Source organism: Ruditapes philippinarum, unplaced genomic scaffold, assembly GCF_026571515.1.
Source record: "Ruditapes philippinarum isolate M1 unplaced genomic scaffold, ASM2657151v2 ctg224_1_1_1_1, whole genome shotgun sequence".
Taxonomy (NCBI): Eukaryota; Metazoa; Mollusca; class Bivalvia; order Venerida; family Veneridae; genus Ruditapes; species Ruditapes philippinarum.
Genome location: NW_026864086.1, coordinates 211,216 through 229,628, shown reverse-complemented (window position 1 = coordinate 229,628; position 18,413 = coordinate 211,216). Strand labels below are relative to the sequence as shown.

At 31.0% G+C, this 18,413-nt stretch overlaps 1 protein-coding gene across 10 annotated transcripts in view; it reads right to left on the bottom strand.

Annotated features, from left to right (window-relative positions):
* Nucleotides 1-18,413, bottom strand: part of LOC132724366 (uncharacterized) — a 106,991-nt gene that overhangs the window by 15,987 nt on the left and 72,591 nt on the right. For 4 of the 10 annotated variants that reach the window (XM_060709213.1, XM_060709211.1, XM_060709212.1 and 1 more), the window contains 18 exons: nt 14,605-15,249; nt 13,026-13,310; nt 12,602-12,652; nt 11,753-11,995; nt 10,582-10,704; nt 9,913-10,149; nt 9,127-9,219; nt 8,426-8,449; nt 7,445-7,555; nt 6,259-6,366; nt 5,846-5,956; nt 5,379-5,501; nt 4,451-4,568; nt 3,841-3,942; nt 3,492-3,541; nt 2,748-2,916; nt 2,126-2,400; nt 1,700-1,842 (listed from right to left, as the gene is read on the bottom strand). In XM_060709213.1, the coding sequence (XP_060565196.1) occupies nt 1,700-1,842; nt 2,126-2,400; nt 2,748-2,916; nt 3,492-3,541; nt 3,841-3,942; nt 4,451-4,568; nt 5,379-5,501; nt 5,846-5,956; nt 6,259-6,366; nt 7,445-7,555; nt 8,426-8,449; nt 9,127-9,219; nt 9,913-10,149; nt 10,582-10,704; nt 11,753-11,995; nt 12,602-12,652; nt 13,026-13,310; nt 14,605-15,249 (3,011 nt within the window). Of the gene's footprint in view, nt 1-1,177; nt 1,335-1,699; nt 1,843-2,125; nt 2,401-2,747; nt 2,917-3,491; nt 3,542-3,840; nt 3,943-4,450; nt 4,569-5,378; nt 5,502-5,845; nt 5,957-6,258; nt 6,367-7,444; nt 7,556-8,425; nt 8,450-9,126; nt 9,220-9,912; nt 10,150-10,581; nt 10,705-11,752; nt 11,996-12,601; nt 12,653-13,025; nt 13,311-14,604; nt 15,250-15,788; nt 18,398-18,413 lie in introns of those variants that run through there. The other 6 variants (XM_060709215.1, XM_060709216.1, XM_060709208.1 and 3 more) reach the window with 5 other exon arrangements.

Here is an 18,413-nt window from a genome sequence, read left to right as displayed (position 1 = left end):
TGAATATTTTACCTATTATTTAACATTTATAAACATAAAAAATGGGAAAAAAAGTCATCGACTGACTCTCAGCTTCAGATTTCTGAATGCTAACGATAGATTGGCTCTATATTTTAGGCAATGTTTCAGTTGATCAGTTGCATTTTGTATATCAATAATGTTTTGGTATATATCTTTGTAAAATCGAATTTGACTTCTTACTTTAAATATAAGCATTAAGTATCATTGGATTTCAACATCTTTTGTTCTATCCTGACTTGATAAATCGATTGCTTTTGTTCCGGCCCAGAAATGTTATTGAATTTGGTTTTAAAGCTTTCTTTTTTTTTAATTTCATTTATTCATAAAATAAATATTACTGTGAAATAATGAATATCAAAATTAAGCGATGTTTTATGTAACGTTTGTTTCGATATCATTACGGAATAGATAAAAAAGAATGATTAAAATCCAGTATGTCTTATAATATTTATATATATTTAAAGGGTATAAAGCTTAAACTGGCGAAACAAACTATAATGATTGACAAACATTGTTTTCATAACCATTTGCCATATAGGGGAGAAATTTTTTAATTGTCTCTGTTATTATTTCTTGATTTGTATCTAACAAAAACACCACTAAACGTCCGCCAATACACTGTTTGTCATGGTTTGATCAGACATATTGAGCACGCGTATCTTTTTTTACCGGTTATTTTAAAAGCATCATAAAAGTGCAGTTTAGTGTGATTTTTATTAAGATACAAATATTCTTTTGTACAGCAAGTACAGCTTTATGCCCTTTTTAATTGTTCAAATAACTAAAACAACACTTCTAACAGCCATCTTTATAGGGTGCTACAACAAAAATATTGTAAAATCAGATATTTTCACGAGGCAAAAATTTTGCAAAATGAAAATTTTGGACTTATTATCGATGTCAAATGTTCACAAGATTTTTAACTTACGGTTCCATTAAAATTATTATATGGTAGATACTTAGTGAAGATTCATTTCAGTTCGCAAAATTAGCGAAATTGTAACCCTCAACAAAAATTCTGATTTTACAGTACTGCATGCAAGGTCATGTGATTACAAGGACACTGATGACGACATCAACAATTCTTAAAAAACTCAACATCCAACAACCATGCAACACAAACAAGGAAGACAACCCATCGGCATTAACAGTGTACCTATCTTATTGTTGAGCCAACCAATGAACATAGAAACATTAGTGAACACATTGGGCCTTTCGGTCATGTTACAGAAATTGCCGACATAACTGTTGATTCCCCGGAGTTTCCAGGTTTTGTTTTTATCAAGACATAATAATGGCCCACCGCTGTCTTTCTACAAAAATGAATCAGGTTTTTTTCAAATAAATATGCTTTAAAATATATAAACTGTGATATATAGCAGCACAATATAAGTATACATGTATTACATTTCAAAATTTTAACAGACTTTTTCTTAGCTACTGTTTTGATACAAAACTTTGCTTTCAACATTTAAAAAAAATGATCAATTCTTAAATTCACTCTTAGAGAGTATTGCAATCTACAAACTCAACGTTTAAAGTGCTAATAAAGAAAAAAAATATTTCATATATATTTTCATGTATTACCAAAAGGTAGACAGTACCTGTGTAATACATTTACTTTGAGAAGTGTTATACTATGAACTCATAAATATCTCTAGAAAACAGATATACTAACTTTGCATATAGATCGCACACCAGAGTAATATCCAGCACATAGGAAAGTATCGTATATTTCACCATTCCAGGCTACAGAGCTGTTGCATTTCTTGGTGTCCCATAGAGTCATTTTCAGTTTCTGTAGCACCTCTGCATAATCACCTAGTTGATATAAATCAATTTTTTGAATCGTATAATTACATCTACTGATATTATTAAATTATATATTAAATGTAAACATATACACGTGTTTATTTCTTACATTCTATCTTTAGTTGAAAGACTTACATAAAAAACAAATTTATCTTATTTTATAAAGTGTACCTTAAAAGTGATCTTGTGCTATGTATATGACAAGAATTATCACAATTAGATTATTCTTTATGAATAATTTCTATCAATAAAACCTGACTGAAAATTTTACAAAATATATTTAGTTTCATACCATCCCATTTTGTTTTGCCCCAACCAATGGTGTAACATTCTGAAAATAGCGGCAAAGGCTCGTCAGGCTCTGGTAGACATATTGGCTGAATATAATCGTTGAAGGTCACTGGGTGTTCTAGTTGAAGTAAGGCTATATCATTCTTCTTAAAGTACACGTGCTCTGAATGGGATTCTATCGCTTCAACTTTTACCACACGTTGGGTTGTCTCACTTATTTCTCGATTGTTGGCTCCCAATTTGACCTTAAGGTAACTGAAATCTCTTATAAATTTCCTGAAAAAAGAAAGCAGCAACGGTTTTGGTTTTGACATTGGAATCTTCTAAAGTGAAAATGATATTGATTTATGTCTGCAGATTACCGTATGTTGAAGTCAGTTGGCAATATAGGCCTAATCTCCTTTGCCTATAAGTTACAACAACCCCTTTATTTTTAAAAAGACTAACTGATTAGCGCATTTTTTTCAATCCATAAGACAACCAATTATTTTTTGTTGTTGTTTTTTATTTTCAGAGAAAATTATTTTTCTTCATTATGGATAAATGTTCAAATATAAAGTCTTGACAAAACGAATTTTGTTTATAACTAAATGTATATTTATTAAATTGTCTCTAGTGCTTACTCAACACAATGCGCCGCAGTTAGAACAAATGTGTCGCTGATTAAAGTACCACCACAGAAATACTGTCCGCTGAAATACAAGGCAACATGCCAGGGCCATTCCCCAGGATGAGCGTCTTTTCCACCAACAATGTCTACTACCATTGGCTCGACCATCATCTTCCCACATCCTTTCACAAATATAAAAATACGAATTAAATATTATATGCTCAAACAAAAGTTTTGTCTGAAAGTATGTGTTGCTTAAAATTGCTACCTTAGGCAATAAAGGACATGTTTTTGTGATTTGCGTTAAGTGGTAGAAACAATACTCGACACTAGTCACGGTAATATTTTCAACAGTCAATTTTTTTAACAGTCTCATTAAAACGAAAACAATGGTGATTTTTCCGCAAAGAAAATTCTACATAGAGTTTTCTCGCCCACAATAATAATCGGACTCAACAAAGAATAATTTAATGTTGAAACAGTTATGAAAGAAAAATACTAACTTGAACCAGTCTTAAGTATTCTCCCCTACACATATCGTAAAGTGTCAAGTAGTATATGCATCGTGCTATACTGACGACAATAAATCATGGTTTAAATTATCATGTTGTGTACAAAAACGATAATCAATCCTAAGATATCACCGAATGAGTAAAGAAAGAAATATAACAGTTAGGCAATGCTTGACATGATCCTTTGGAACATATTTTTGGTTTAATTAATCTCGTATGTAATCGGTAAAATACTTTTTACTTACCTCTTGGTTCACAGTTCACTCTGACACCCTTGCTACCTGGACAGTCGTAACTGAAATATGAAAATATGATAATAACCAACCACAAGCCTTAGGTAAATAACAACAAATCAAGTCAAATTATTATCCTCTAGTTCTCGTATCATTAACTTAGAATACATAATTTGTTAGAAGACTTAAAGGTAACCCATGACGGCAACATGCAGGTTGCGAGTTCGAGTTCACTGAACCAATTTAGAACATGACATAAAGTCTCTCGCCCCAAGCACTGGTGTAGGCTCATTTTAAACAAAAAATGCTGTGTAATTTTGAATTAAGTAACATCCGCAGATTTGTAAATTTATATACTTACGTCAAATCAATCGGTCCTAGAACAGATTGTATAGGACTGGATAGGGAAAATTTTGTAAAAACGTGGACATTGTAGGGGATGGCGGAGTAGTTTATATATTTCCTGAAATAAAATAAAAGAACTGTAATGATAACCTGTATTCATGATGTATGAGTAATTAATCGCTGCTACATTCTAAGTATTATATATAAATAATTATCATATTGATATAAATGACTTTATGTCATGGATTGAAATCAATTTTGGAGATGATTTTAGTTAAACTATGCCATTACTTTTATTACATACTATGTCATAAGAAATGCAATCTATTTGTAGTGAACCATTTAAATACTAGTAGATGAAAAAAATATAAGATTTTGTTCATTTAGTGTTGAATGACGTGTAATGAAGAGATGTATAAATTGTTAAAATAATTCACAAACATTATCTTAAAGAATTTTTTTCAATCTGTTAAGCCATAAGTCCATATCGTTAAATGCAAAGTATTAATTATTATATGTTCACCCAAAATTGGCTTTGTACTGATACTTGTAGGTGCATTCGTAGTAAAATAATTAATTTGTGTATCTTTTAATGATTCAATCATTGTGTTATAAGAATATATTACCCCTCTCCAAGCAGGTTTGTACAAGTGTATGGGCCATAATCATCACTCCATGCCGATGCGCAGAGAGGTATAAAGAATTTCTGATAGGCTAACTCCAAAAGTCCTTTCTCGTGGTGTACTGTAAAAAACCAATGCATATCAATGAAAATATTAAATTGATTAGAGAAATTCATGAACGAAAGAAAGAGGAAATACATTGTATACATAATAAGTTAAGACAAGCTCATAAATAAATTATTTTATTTTATAAAATTTTACAGACAACCCTTTCCCCCTCCCCATTTATTTTAACAAACATTATCCCCCGTCTCACTATTTTGAAAGTATCAGATATAAGCATTTTATATATAATCTATGCCAAAAGCTTGAAAATCCAATCATTTAATATACAAAACATGAATGCATTTACATGTTTGTCAGTTTATGATAAGTAAAATATGACATTAGACATAACATGCAAATATCAAATTTGATGAAAAAATATCTTTTTTTACCGATAGATTAAGTTCTGTGGTATGCCTTTGTAAAAATAAAGGCATACCACAGAACTTAATATAAATATCTTTTGCATAAATGAAAACAAAAACAAAAATATTACTGTGATAAAAAGTCCATATAATTATATGATAATAATATGTTTATATGAAGCAGAGATAAGCAAAAATAATGATTAAATTAAAAAGCATATTAAGAAATACATATAACGATGAATAAAATTATAAAATAAAACAAGGATTTGAACTTCATGCGAAAGATTGTTTTCCTCTGGCAAGCTGAACACTTAAGCTCGAAACTGAAAATAACCCCCTTCGTTTAGGAGTTGCAACAAAATAAAAAAGATTAATCTTACCAATGTTGAAACAGCCATATACTTATAAGCTGGACTGAAAATCCATGCAGCAGACAAAATAATGAGAAATGACATTACACTTACTACAGTCCCACTCATCTAAACCTTCTGGGCAGTCCTCCACGCCATCACACTTCTTTGATAGGTCCACGCACGTGTTGTCCTTATCACCACAAGTTAATTGATTTATCCCGCACACATCTGTAGTAATACATGCACAGATAATATCATTACAAAACTTTGCGCAAGATAAGGATCAGATAATCATTATAACCGGGAAAAAACTTTCAGATCTCGTTACAACTTTTATAGGATTTTCCCCCTCTTAAATAATGATGAATGAATTAAAATGCAGAAAAATATGCCTTTGATTGACAGTCATTGTGCAAATCAAACCAAAACAGCACCGTGATATTTTGAATTTCATGTAAAAATAATTATCGAATGACTTACACTTACTTATTCGGATAATTATGTTTAAACATTATTTACTGGACAAAGGACAATATAAGAGTAAGCTTGTTATAAAGTACTCCCAAACGTACCACAATCAAATTCGTCCCAGCCGTCCTTGCATTCTCGTCTCCCGTCACATTTCCATTCTGCCATAATACATTCTCCACTTGGACATTTTAATGCCCCATGGCTACATCCGTCTGTTTGTAAACCGAAATTATTATAAATCTTCGTAATGACAGATCATTTAACAGATAAGATTTACAGTTTCGAACACGAATTCTAAGTGCATACTATATTACACACAAACCATTAACATCATTTTCATATTTTTTCCTGAAACATTTGAAGAAAAAAAACCTTCTACTTAATCCAATTTCTTAATGATAATAATGTACATTTTAAAGCACGATTTTCACAAACGGACGCTTGTTAAAACTTTAATCCCCTGTTGAAAACATATCCACAAGTTCTTTAAATACTGATAAAAAATATAACCTACCACAATTTTGTTCATCGCTATTGTCCGGACATTGTTCTTCGCCATCACATCTTTGGTATGACTTGATACACATTCCCATGTCACATTGAAATTCATACTCATTACATACTGTAAAATATAACCACAGTATCACATATATTATTCATACTCAATAAAACCACAGTGTCACATTTATAATACATACGCATAACATACTGGAAAAAGAACAACAGTGTCACATTTATAATTCATACTCATTACGTACTGGAAATAGAACTACAGTGTCCAATTTATAATTCATACTCATTACATTCTGGAAATAGAACTACAGTGTCACATTTATAATTCATACTCATTACATACTGGAAATAGAACTACAGTGTCCAATTTATAATTCATACTCATTACATACTGGAAATAGAACTACAGTGTCACATTTATAATTCATACTCATTACATTCTGGAAATAGAACTACAGTGTCTCATTTATAATTCATACGTTTTACATACTGGAAATAGAACCGCAGTGTCACATTTATAATAAATACTCATTTTATACTGGAAATAGAACTACAGTGTCTCATTTATAATTCATACTCATTACATACTGGAAATAGAACTACAGTGTCTCATTTATAATTCATACTCATTACATACTGGAAATAGAACTACAGTGTCTCATTTATAATTCATACGTTTTACATACTGGAAATAGAACCGCAGTGTCACATTTATAATTCATATATATATACTCATTACATTCTGGAAATAGAACTACAGTGTCACATTTATAATTCATACTCATTACATACTGGAAATAGAACTACAGTGTCACATTTATAATTCATACGTTTTACATACTGGAAATAGAACCGCAGTGTCACATTTATAATAAATACTCATTTTATACTGGAAATATACCCACAGTGTTACCTGTGCAAATGTTGTATTTTTCTTAAATACTAAATTTTATGAAGGAAAAACTGCTGCGATTTGTTAGCTGTAACTATTTTCATGGCATATGATTTTTCCCACCATTTTCCATAATCAGCAAATCAACATCATTTCAAATTTTCTCTTCATTTTAACACTCAAAAATTAATTATTTAAGAATATGATTCATAAGAAAAGAATACGATACAATAAAAAATATTGCTGTGATTAGATTGTGGTGTCAGTGTACGGATTATAACATATGTTTATTTACCACAATCCATTTCATCGGTCCAATCCCCACAATCATCAACACCATTGCAAACTTTATCTTCACTTACACACTTGGTGACTTTTCCACATGTGAATTCTTTGGCCGTGCAATCTGAATGGAAAACAGTCGTTATAATGACAGCCATAAGTGAGATCAAAAGAAAAACTTCGAAGAGTATACATCAGTCGCTAAAGATTTTATTTTCATGGATGACATTTTAAAACAATTATTCTCGATATATTGGTCATAACTAAGTCCAGAAGGAACAAATGTTTTAAAAATCGTTTCAGCAATTATGTAAATATTCACTCGTTTTGTTCCTAATTCAAACTAGGCAGAAATTATTTCACAGTTGAAAAAAAAACGTGCACTTGAACATATAGAAATGAAATTCAAAATGGACAGTTTTGGAGAAACATCATACATTTTAAATATTTTAGAATATGGAAATGAAAAGAAAGATGGACACTTGGAAATAATTTTTTCATATAAAAGTTACTTGTCTCTTTCATATTCTAGCAAGAATTTAAAAAAAACATTCATCAATGAAAAGACTGAAAAAGATCATGCATATACATACTGTATGAATGACTTTTGATTTAATGATGTTATCATGCAGGCATCACACACAGTGTGTTAAAATTTATAAAGACCATTAAATATATAGACTAGATTCAGAATAGAATGATATTGTTGGCATCACATTATTCTAATTCTTAAATGTCATTGACAATAAGTTGAATCATTTAGTTTTCATATTTCGTATTTAATAGCATAACAATTTAAGGTAACTCGAAAATGCAAAGTATGAGAAATGCAAACATAATTATCCACATATAAATATGTAACAAACGTGACGTTATAAAACGGAAATAACGTCTGAATAAACATCAGAAACTCGCTTTAAGGAATCATGCTGATTATGAAAATATCTTCATTCTAAAAACAGGGGAAATTGCACGATGCTTTTACTGAACTTACGTCTAAATGATCTTGTTGACGGCTCTAAAACGGAATTGAGTAATTTGTACACAGTATATAAACAATATATACATATAACTTGAGTAACTAGACTCTATAATTATACTTGACTACCAAATTTTGGTTGATTATTAAATGTTATGATGGATACAGGACCGTTGCATCCATTCAACAGCTAAGTGTTAAGAAGTGAATTTCTAATACTGATTATGATAGTTGCGCTATTGTTATCATATGTCCACAATTCTGTAATATTAAAAGAAAGTCTTTTTATATCTCTTTATCGGTGCTTACTTTGATATTTTTATATAAAACAAAACATACCATAACTTACACATATTTCTTTAAGGAAATGACTAATACCATACAAATACAAGTTAAAAAGTAAATTATTACTTTTATTATTTGTTCCTATATAACGCATTAAATATCAAATAGAAAAAAAGTATTTTTGTTTGCTATCATGATTGTGCCATTATAAGATATCATATTGCATTACCGGCAAATATAGGGAAGAAGATATTCATCATCTTAAACTTTTTTTTTGTTACTTTTTTATAAGTTCTAGTCTTACTACATTATCAGATATCATTAGTGGCAAATAAATAAAGGCAAGAATTTATTCATCATTGTAAGTTATTCTTTGTTACTTTTTAAAAAAATCTTTATTGTCTTCATCATTATTATAACTATGGACTCACTTGCTGTAGGTTTTGTCGGTGCTAAACAGTCGAGGTCATTAAACATCGCACATTGAAAAAACATTGATATATCGGTGCAAGCGTTCACTACAGCTGAAACGAAAAAATGTCAAATACATTGATGTAAAAGCATTGTAAACTATCTGAACTAGATAAACTTTTAAATGTATGCATCTGCATTGAATTGATTGTTATCCGTTTTTGTATCATAATTTAACTCTGACACATTTTGAATAAGAAGGTCTCCAAACTATGATACAAACAAATTTTATCATACTGCCACTGTTTTAAACAAAATGTTGTAAGCGCCAGTCTTTCTGAAACTATATGCTCCAAGTCTCATGATAATGTCACCATGACCGGGTTGGATCTTGTCACGATAACATAACAAGATCTCGTTTGTGGTGACGAAGAGAGAGAAACAAAGCGAACAAATTCTTGCTTCAACATCCATAAAAGGCTTTCATAAACATTTTTTAACACGCGAGTACTTTTGTACCCACTCACTATTTAGTTTTTTAATATGTTCAAATTTTTATGAATACTTATAATTACTAGTATATATTCATCAAGTAATAAAGATTCAACTGTTTAAGAACAAATAACAATATTTTTCTCTGAATAATTTAAAATAGTCATATAGTGCATATGTGAAATAAGGAGTATGCCAGGCTGTATTTTATACTTATTCTAAAAAAAATAAAAAAATTGCGTTTGCTATACCCGTATGTGTTTGTTACTTTAGTTAAGAAAAGAATATAAATAAAATATCGATCCACTATTTACCTTCACAAGTTCTCCGACACGGTTGAATGTTCACGCCAGACACACATTTTGGGAACTGGATACTGCAGACGAAAAATAAGGCATCCTCGTGACAGCCACTATCAATCGTCGGTTTAAGGTACTCGCTAAAAGTTACGTTAGCGTTTATTTGGTCGGCCTCAAAAAAGAAGTTAGGAAACATTGTTTTGGTAAATCCCAGTTTTCTACACGGTTCAATTATTGTATCCTCACATGTACCTAGAGAAAAAGAAATTGAATTTTTTCAATTCACTGTGACATATTTACTAAAATGTTGGCTGCTTTAGTATTCACTGTAAAATATATATCTAAAATTTGTCAAACTTTTATTTTTCGATGTTTCGTGTGTACTTATTTAAAATTGGACTATATATTCATAGTAATATAAGAACTTAAATGCATTTATTGTTACATATGCGCTTACATGAAATTGGATTTTATAATTATAGCAAAATACACACTTAAAAGTAGTTGGATTTTGCATTCATTGTTATATATATGACATGCTTAAATGAAATAGGAGTTTGTATTCATAGAAATGTACACATTGAAATGTAGTTGAATTTTTCAGATTTTTGTTACATAAATGCTTTTTTGAATTATGCTTTTTAAAAATATATGCCAAACTGGTTCCTTTTGTAAAACATATACCTGGTTTAGCTGTTGTTGTTGTTGGCGCCATTGTAGTTGTTGGCATGGAAACACAGTCTGATTCTGGGAAATACTCACAAGGAAATGGGTTGGAAAAATAGTTCCCGCAAGTGTTTACAGAAGCTGGAAACACAAAGAAAAACAACATGAACAAACTGATCAAATAAATAAACCTAGCATTCATATGATATTATTTGAATTGCAATCGGTTATTTAAAACTTTTCTTCAGTTACTGACAATAGCTTTGAGGTTGCTTTCAATATATTTTTCATGTCCATTTCACAGTTTGTGGAAGTTATTGGACATAACTTCCTCTAAAAAAATCACTATAACTTTTTCGTTTTCGAGGTTTCAAAGGGAAGCTCCTCTTTCAAAAATTTATTTTCTGTATTAGCGCAATTCTCTGATAAAGAAGAATGTGTTTCCATTTTTATGCATAGAATGCTTAGATGAGGGTTTATTCTTTGAATAATTACAAAAACATCCATGTTCAAATATGCTCTTATGTGTTCTACTTTCTTTTCTGAAAATTCAAGTAATAAGATATATTTTCCAGAAAGTGTTACTGAATCCGTTATAATATGCGTCAATATGTATCGTGTATATTACAAGTATGAGACTTCGAGGTTGCAGCTTTAAACTCAAAATTAAATTTCTTGAGTCATTGTATAGTATACCGACCATTTTGAGTACCTAAGTTACATCTATAATGTTTGTCTTTCGAGTCAAAACCTCCTAAAAGAATTTTCTAGTCACTTAAGAGAAACGGAAATAATAGCATAAACCCTTTACCTGCTGAAGTTTAATAATGGTTTTGTCTAGTTTTGAGGTTTGAGACAAAAATCTGTCCAATGTTTTAAGTACCTCAATAGCAAAATATGAGAAAAATGAGCGGCCTATGGTATAGAACATTATTAAACTGCTTTTTATACAAGTGACAAAGGCTTATTGCTATTGGTATCGATATGTTAAGGGGTTATGCTACTTTTTGTACCCATAGGCACTTAGGTATAGATTAGATACTACTGAAATTACACAGAAATGAAATATCACTTAAATTGTTGACATTATATTTAAATACCATAGAAGGACAACAAAGACATAAAAGCTAAAAAAAACTTCAGTCATAAATTATTCTGTATCATGAAATTTTGATATTTATTGTCATACCAAAGCACAAATCCTTGCAAGGTATAATCAGTTGACCAGTATATGGATTGCATTTTGGAAAAAATACAGAGCACATATATGTGATCGTAGTCTCTTGGCATATCTGGTTTTTGACTGGTTCCACTGATATATTGAATGCCTCTTCTGCTTGCGGTATTGACATATGGTTAAAGAAATTTGGAAATGTTGTTTGCGTGAAACCTCTGCTTTTACACATCTCAAAATGGACTGGTATACATAAATCTGAAATAGGAAAACGGATTGACATTTGCACGAAGGTTTTGAAAATAATTCTCAGAGTAAATATGAAAATTTAGACAACAAAAATGATCATTTAAAAAAGTTCAAACGAGGCTTTTAAAAGCAGTAATTGATATTAAGTGTCAATGAATGAAACATCAGTAAAGTGCATTGCTTTATTCGTTTTGTTTTCGACAAATGAATGTTAAAAATTAACCCGTACTTTATGCCTCTTTTTAAAATTATTTTATGCCTACGGTAACATGAATGGCAAAACATATAGTGGTGAAGTTGAATTCTGCTTAAGCCGTTACTAGTAAGAGATCCTGCATCTATTTTTTTTAAATTATATTTATCAAACTAATATATTTATGCAATTTTCACTTTTATATTTTTGTTTTATTGCACTCAATGGATCTCCTATTTTCAGAATTTCTTTGCAATAATCTGATATCATATTTATCTTATGAGAATATACAAAACTTTAGTCTTCTTAGGAGAGAACTTAAAACAGCCTCAAGTTTCTAAAACTGTGAGTGATTAATTGAGTCATATTCTGAGTGTAATAAATATATTTTAACATTGTGAGGGGCATAATTTTATACTTACCCTTTTCTGGTGTCGTAGAGGGGGTAGTGGTAGTCGTGGTCGTTGTCGGTGCTAACAGTGGATTAAACAAAAATAAACGTCAATAAGGAACACAGGTTGAGGAATATAAAAAAAATGCAAACAAATGTTTTTACTTAAAGAATTTGTTATTCGTATTTGTAGGTATTTATCTCAAGAAAATAAATTCTTATCTCTCCTACTTTACCAAAACATTTTTTTTGCGTCTCAGAAATTGATTTGCATCCGTGCTAAAGTTTATCACAATGCGCATTAGCGCAAATATCTTATCAAAACAGAAGGCTAACAAAACCTTTAATTAGCAATTTCAACCTAAACGAAAAAGAAAAGAGTATGTTACTCAAACCCTGAGGCCAAACTATGTGCTATGATGAAAATAAGTATGGTAAAATAAGGTTTGGTCTACCTGGATTTATAGTGACAGTTACAACATCCTGATCTCTTTGTCCAGCTTTATCTGTAACCGTTAAACGAAACACGAACTTGCCTTCGACCAGGTCAGAGACGGTGAGAAATTTAGTAGTTGATCCCGCCATAACAACTTTTATAGAGGCCGGGGACATTTTTTCCCAAATATATGAGGTTATTCCATGATCGTCTGTACTCCTTGATCCATCAAGGATGACTCTGTCCCTAGGTAAACTGATAGTAATATCTGGGCCAGCATTTGCTGTCGGTGGGTGATCTGGTTCTAAAAGTCATCATATGGTAAAATGATTAACACAACATCTAAAAACTAACCATGCAGCATTATATCATGCCTTTTCAATTTCTACCAGAAAAAAGTCTAGCCGAAATTTGAATTTTAAATTTCATTAGTTATCAAACCAAGTGGAATAAATATAATATTTACATACACAAAGAATGTACTTCATCAGTTCTTTAGCAACTAATAATTAGAGTTGATGCGACAATTCAAATGCGTGTAATTTCATCCTATAAGGTAAAGAAAAACTAAAAATGGTTAGAAAATAATTTTCAACTATAATTCTCGTTTTAGACAAGATTGTCCCATTGTTTGACGTTTCCTTTTTGTTTTATCCAGAAAATATCAGAAATGTCTTTGAACAGATCTACAAAATTTACATGGTGATTTTTATTACGTCAAATAAGTAAAATTAACATAAAAAGGATGTCAATTTTGCTTATTTTTTAATAATTGATAAATCTTGTGATAGCGTTTACACTAAAGCGTTCTACTTGGAAGGGAATACTTTCATGCTTGTGTCTACCACTACTTAACTATACTAAATAAATATTTACCCACTGTAATGACAAAACAAATACGGGAAACGGTTTGAAAAAAGGTCGAAAACAACAAACAAAAATCTAACCTTGCATGCATGTGTAAAAATGAGGAGTAGCGACTTTTTGGAGGATTGTTTGGAAATAAAATAAGATCATACACATATAATGGTTTCAAATACAAAATACAAATATCAAATATGTTGCAAAACTGCTCTTTACGATTTGTCCTAAAATGTTAATGTAATAAAAGACGTAAACCAGTTTTAATGATTCATAATATATTCTAGTTAAAATATTTTGAGATCAAAGTAATCAGCTTTCATATATCAAAATATGTAAACAAATACAATGTAAAATTTTAGTAAAATTCTAGTAAAAATACAATGTTTTAATTAACAAATACCTGCTTTAAAGAGAGATTAAATGTACCATAAAGATATAATTATAAACTATAAACTTGATAAGAAAAATTGTTAAGCTTTCGTAAAACACAATTGTATTCTTCATTTATCATCCAAGCAATATCAATTTAACAAATATGCGATATTTTCATTTGATTCCTTAAATCTAAAGTGTTGATACTTAAAGAAGTTTGCTAAAAGCTTTGCTTAATAATTATATAGTGTTCATTTGTAATATTAAGTGCAAATTAAAGCTTTTTGTATAATTTAGCAAGCATTAATTGTTAACCTGAATTATTATGTTTTTAATGTTCATGATTTCCTACATAGTATTACCTGTCGTTGTTGTTTTTGGAGTAGTTGATGTCGTTGAAGTTGTTGTTGTCGACTTTTCCGGCGTCGTTGAGGTTGTCGTAGGTGTTGCTGTTGTTGTTGTTTTTGATGTTGTAGTGGTTGTTGTTGTTGTTGGTGTTGTTGTTGTTGATGATGATGCTTTTGTTGTTGTTGTTGTTGGTGGTGGTGGTGGTGTAGTTGGTGTCGTTGGTGTTGTTGATTTTATTGTTGTCGTTGTTGATTTGGTGGTGGTTGTTTGGTCTGTTTGCGTAGCTTCTGTAATTGTCTTTGTGCTCCTTGTTGTTGTTGTGTATTGAGTTGTTGGTGGTGTATTTGAAAATGAAGTAGGTGTCATTTTTGATGATGATGACGGTGTTGTTGATGATTTTGTTGTTGTCGTCGTCGTCGTCGTTTGTGATGTTGTATTTGTGGTCTGTGGCGTGAGTGATGTTGTAGACATGGTTGTTAGTTTAGAAGAAGCCGATGAGGTAGGTGTTGATTGAGTCGACAATTTCGTTGTTGGAGAGGTCGATTTTCCTATTGACGTCGATGGTGACGTTGATTCTGATTTTGATGAAGTATTAGATGAAGTTGAGGTCACTGTGGTTGTTTTTATTGATGGCGTTGTTTCGAATGTCGATGTGCGATCTTTACAACAAAATAACAATCATGCATAAATAATATTTCTTATTTAAACCTTTAGAAGTCAGCAAGCTATAATTTATATCGTTATAGATGAAGCAATAAAAACCAGTAGAAACTAAGTTAACAGTGAATATTTATAAAAAGTGCATATTTCATTCTATACTTTTCTTAAAAGGAAAGAATAGTATACGCAAGTCTATTAACATTAACAGAAGATAACATGAATTGCTTATTTGACATTCATATGGTATGAAATCCCGAAAATAACATATAAGCTTTGTGGGAGTGTGCCGATTTAAAGTAACAAAATATACATTAGCTTATAAGAATACGTTGAAATTCAAAGATGTTATAATGATGCGCTTCATATTTTGTTTAGCTGAAATGATTAATGTTTGATCAATGCTGTTATTTATAATTCAATGCTTATATACATCTTTAATCGCATCTTTAAAAAACATTCAACATCTGTATATATTTTTATTACTTTTAAGATGTAAAATTTATCTTTACAGAAAAGGTCTACCCTACGTTATAACGACCTGTGAGATATTTGAACGTCTCCACATATGCAACAGACGAAGTTTGCGCTGATGTAGAAAAAGTAGAAGACAATGAAGATTCCGAAGTTGATTCATTCCTTGCCTCTTTCGTTGACAATGTGCTCATTGCTAATCGGTATAGAGTAGAAAGTATTCTCGACGACAGAGTCTGATAGAAAGGAATAACTGTGGCATTTTCTGTTTGTAAATTCGATTTATGACCATTTTTCTGATAAGATTTGTCCACATCATTCGCAGATTTTGAATGAAATATGCTTGGTGTTGTTTTTGGTATATCGAAATTAAATTGAGAGACGGCACCCTTGGCCTTTTTACTCTGTTGTTCAAAAGAAGCTTCTGTAGAATTTTTCTCAGATGATATACTAGTAGTATGCAACGACGACTTATCGGTTCTATTTAATGTATCTGTAATACTATATTTTGTCGTATTAAAGTTGCTTGATTTAGTTACCTCTGAAATTAAGAAATGACTTTCGAGATATTTAGAATTATCAGTTAGTGTCGAAAGAGTGAATTCCTTTTGCATATTCTCTGAAGACATATAATAGGCCCCGGCAGAAGATATGTTATTTGAAAGTCTTAAAGATGACGACTGAATTGTAAGAATTGGTGTCATACTTGGTTGTTTTGTCGTAAAAAGTGATGACACATCAGAGTCGCTTCCTTTTGGTAAGTATTTTGACACAATAGAAGTCAAATGTGGAGGTGAACTTGAAACACTAGTAAACATATCACTAGTTTGGGTTTCAGAGACCAAACGAGACATAATAGCTGCGATCTGATGAAAAATTTGTATTACTGATTTTGGTTCATCACCACTTTGTTTATTAGGTACCGAGAAGTTATCACTTCTTTGCTGTGATTCTGTCGTCTCTACAGTTTCGTTTAAAACAGAATAAGGATCCAATTTAAATACAGAAGTATATGTGTCAGTTCCACTTACGCTTTGAGAAATATCAAAGTTGGAATTGATTGTTGTTTGTAAAGAAGCAGTCGTAAGTTCTGATGATGTATTAGATGCGATTGAACATTTTAAGTTTGGATCGGATGCCGCAATATATACAAATGAAGTAACAGTTACTGTTACAGTACTAGTAGCTAAAACTTCAGTATTAAGATGGTTAAAACGTGAAAATTCCACAGGCTTTGAAGGAGAAATTGCGTGAGATACATTTTGAACAAGTGAAGAATTTATAGTTGTTGAGTACATTCCACTGAATCGTGCTGCAAACACAGCTAAATCACTCTTATCTTTTTGTAATGTTACAGGGTCACTTGAAAAAGTCCTGCTAGGGTTTACATTCGGTTGGTCTTCAGAATAAGACGAAATAGCCCTGGTCACGTTTTGTTTTGATACCGACGAAGAATTAAAAGAAGCGTCATATCCATCTAGCGTATCTTCAGATGACAATATAGATAGGACAGAAGAACTCACTGAAGAATGAACGTGTACTGTTTTAGCAATATATGACAATGTTGGTGATGGTACATCAGGTAGAGAAGATGTTATAGGATGAGCGGCATGATTTAAACCATCAATTGTCAAAGCTGAAAGACTTGACGGTACAAAAGAAGAGACAGTTGGTTTCTTTAGATATGTACTAACTGAATTAGTAACTTCAGATGGTGAGAGAGATATGACAGCGGGTAAGGCAGTCGATTCTTGCACAACTTCGGTAGATTTATCATCGTTGGTCAACTTCGATTGAACATCACTAGACTCAGGTGGCAAACCATCTGAAATTGTGGTTTGTGCTGCTATGACTTAAGATCAAATGATCAAAAGTTTAACTGACTAAGACCTCTATGCAGGCACAACCGTTTTAGTACTTAGTGATTAGTAAGAGTCAGTATATGAGTGGAGTTATCTAAAACAAAGTGCATCAACATGCTGAAGCTATAAGCCATGCATTTGTATAAGAATATAAGAAACAAAGCGGATAAAAATACATTCACATACATATTGTGTTATAATAATGTCGCGTTTCGTTATATAGATATTCAGGATACTGGCAGATTGGAAATGAATGAACACCGATGTCCAAATATTCAGAACTTAACTTGCAGGAGATGTATCTTATTCAAAAACAATATTGCTATGAGTATTCTTCACAGACGTCTACACGTTACATAAACGCTGCAGCTTTAATCGCTTGGTTTATTCAAGTTTATGAAAATAGATAGTTTGTTATTTTTAAATTTTGTCGTCATAAGCTTTTTAAATTCCTCCGGTGATGATATTTCAAATATAAATGAAAATATCTCTTACATTTGAACAAAAGTAGTGTCATTAATATATCTTAAGTTAATATAACTTTTAAATCTCTAGCCACAGTAAATATCTACAATAAACGAGAGAGCGAAAAAAAAACGGAATGACTCTTTAAAATAGATTATCCGATTGATTGATATACATCTAGCTTTGAAGACTTAATACTACTACTTAAGACGGTGCTATGACAGATGTCTCATGGACAGAGGACTTTGGGTGGGGCGCTTTCATCTTTATTATAATATTTTTTTTGCTCTTGACCTTTTTTCTGAAACTGTTTTTATATCCAGTAATGCAAAGCAAACTTATTTTTAATTAGTTCTATCACCAAT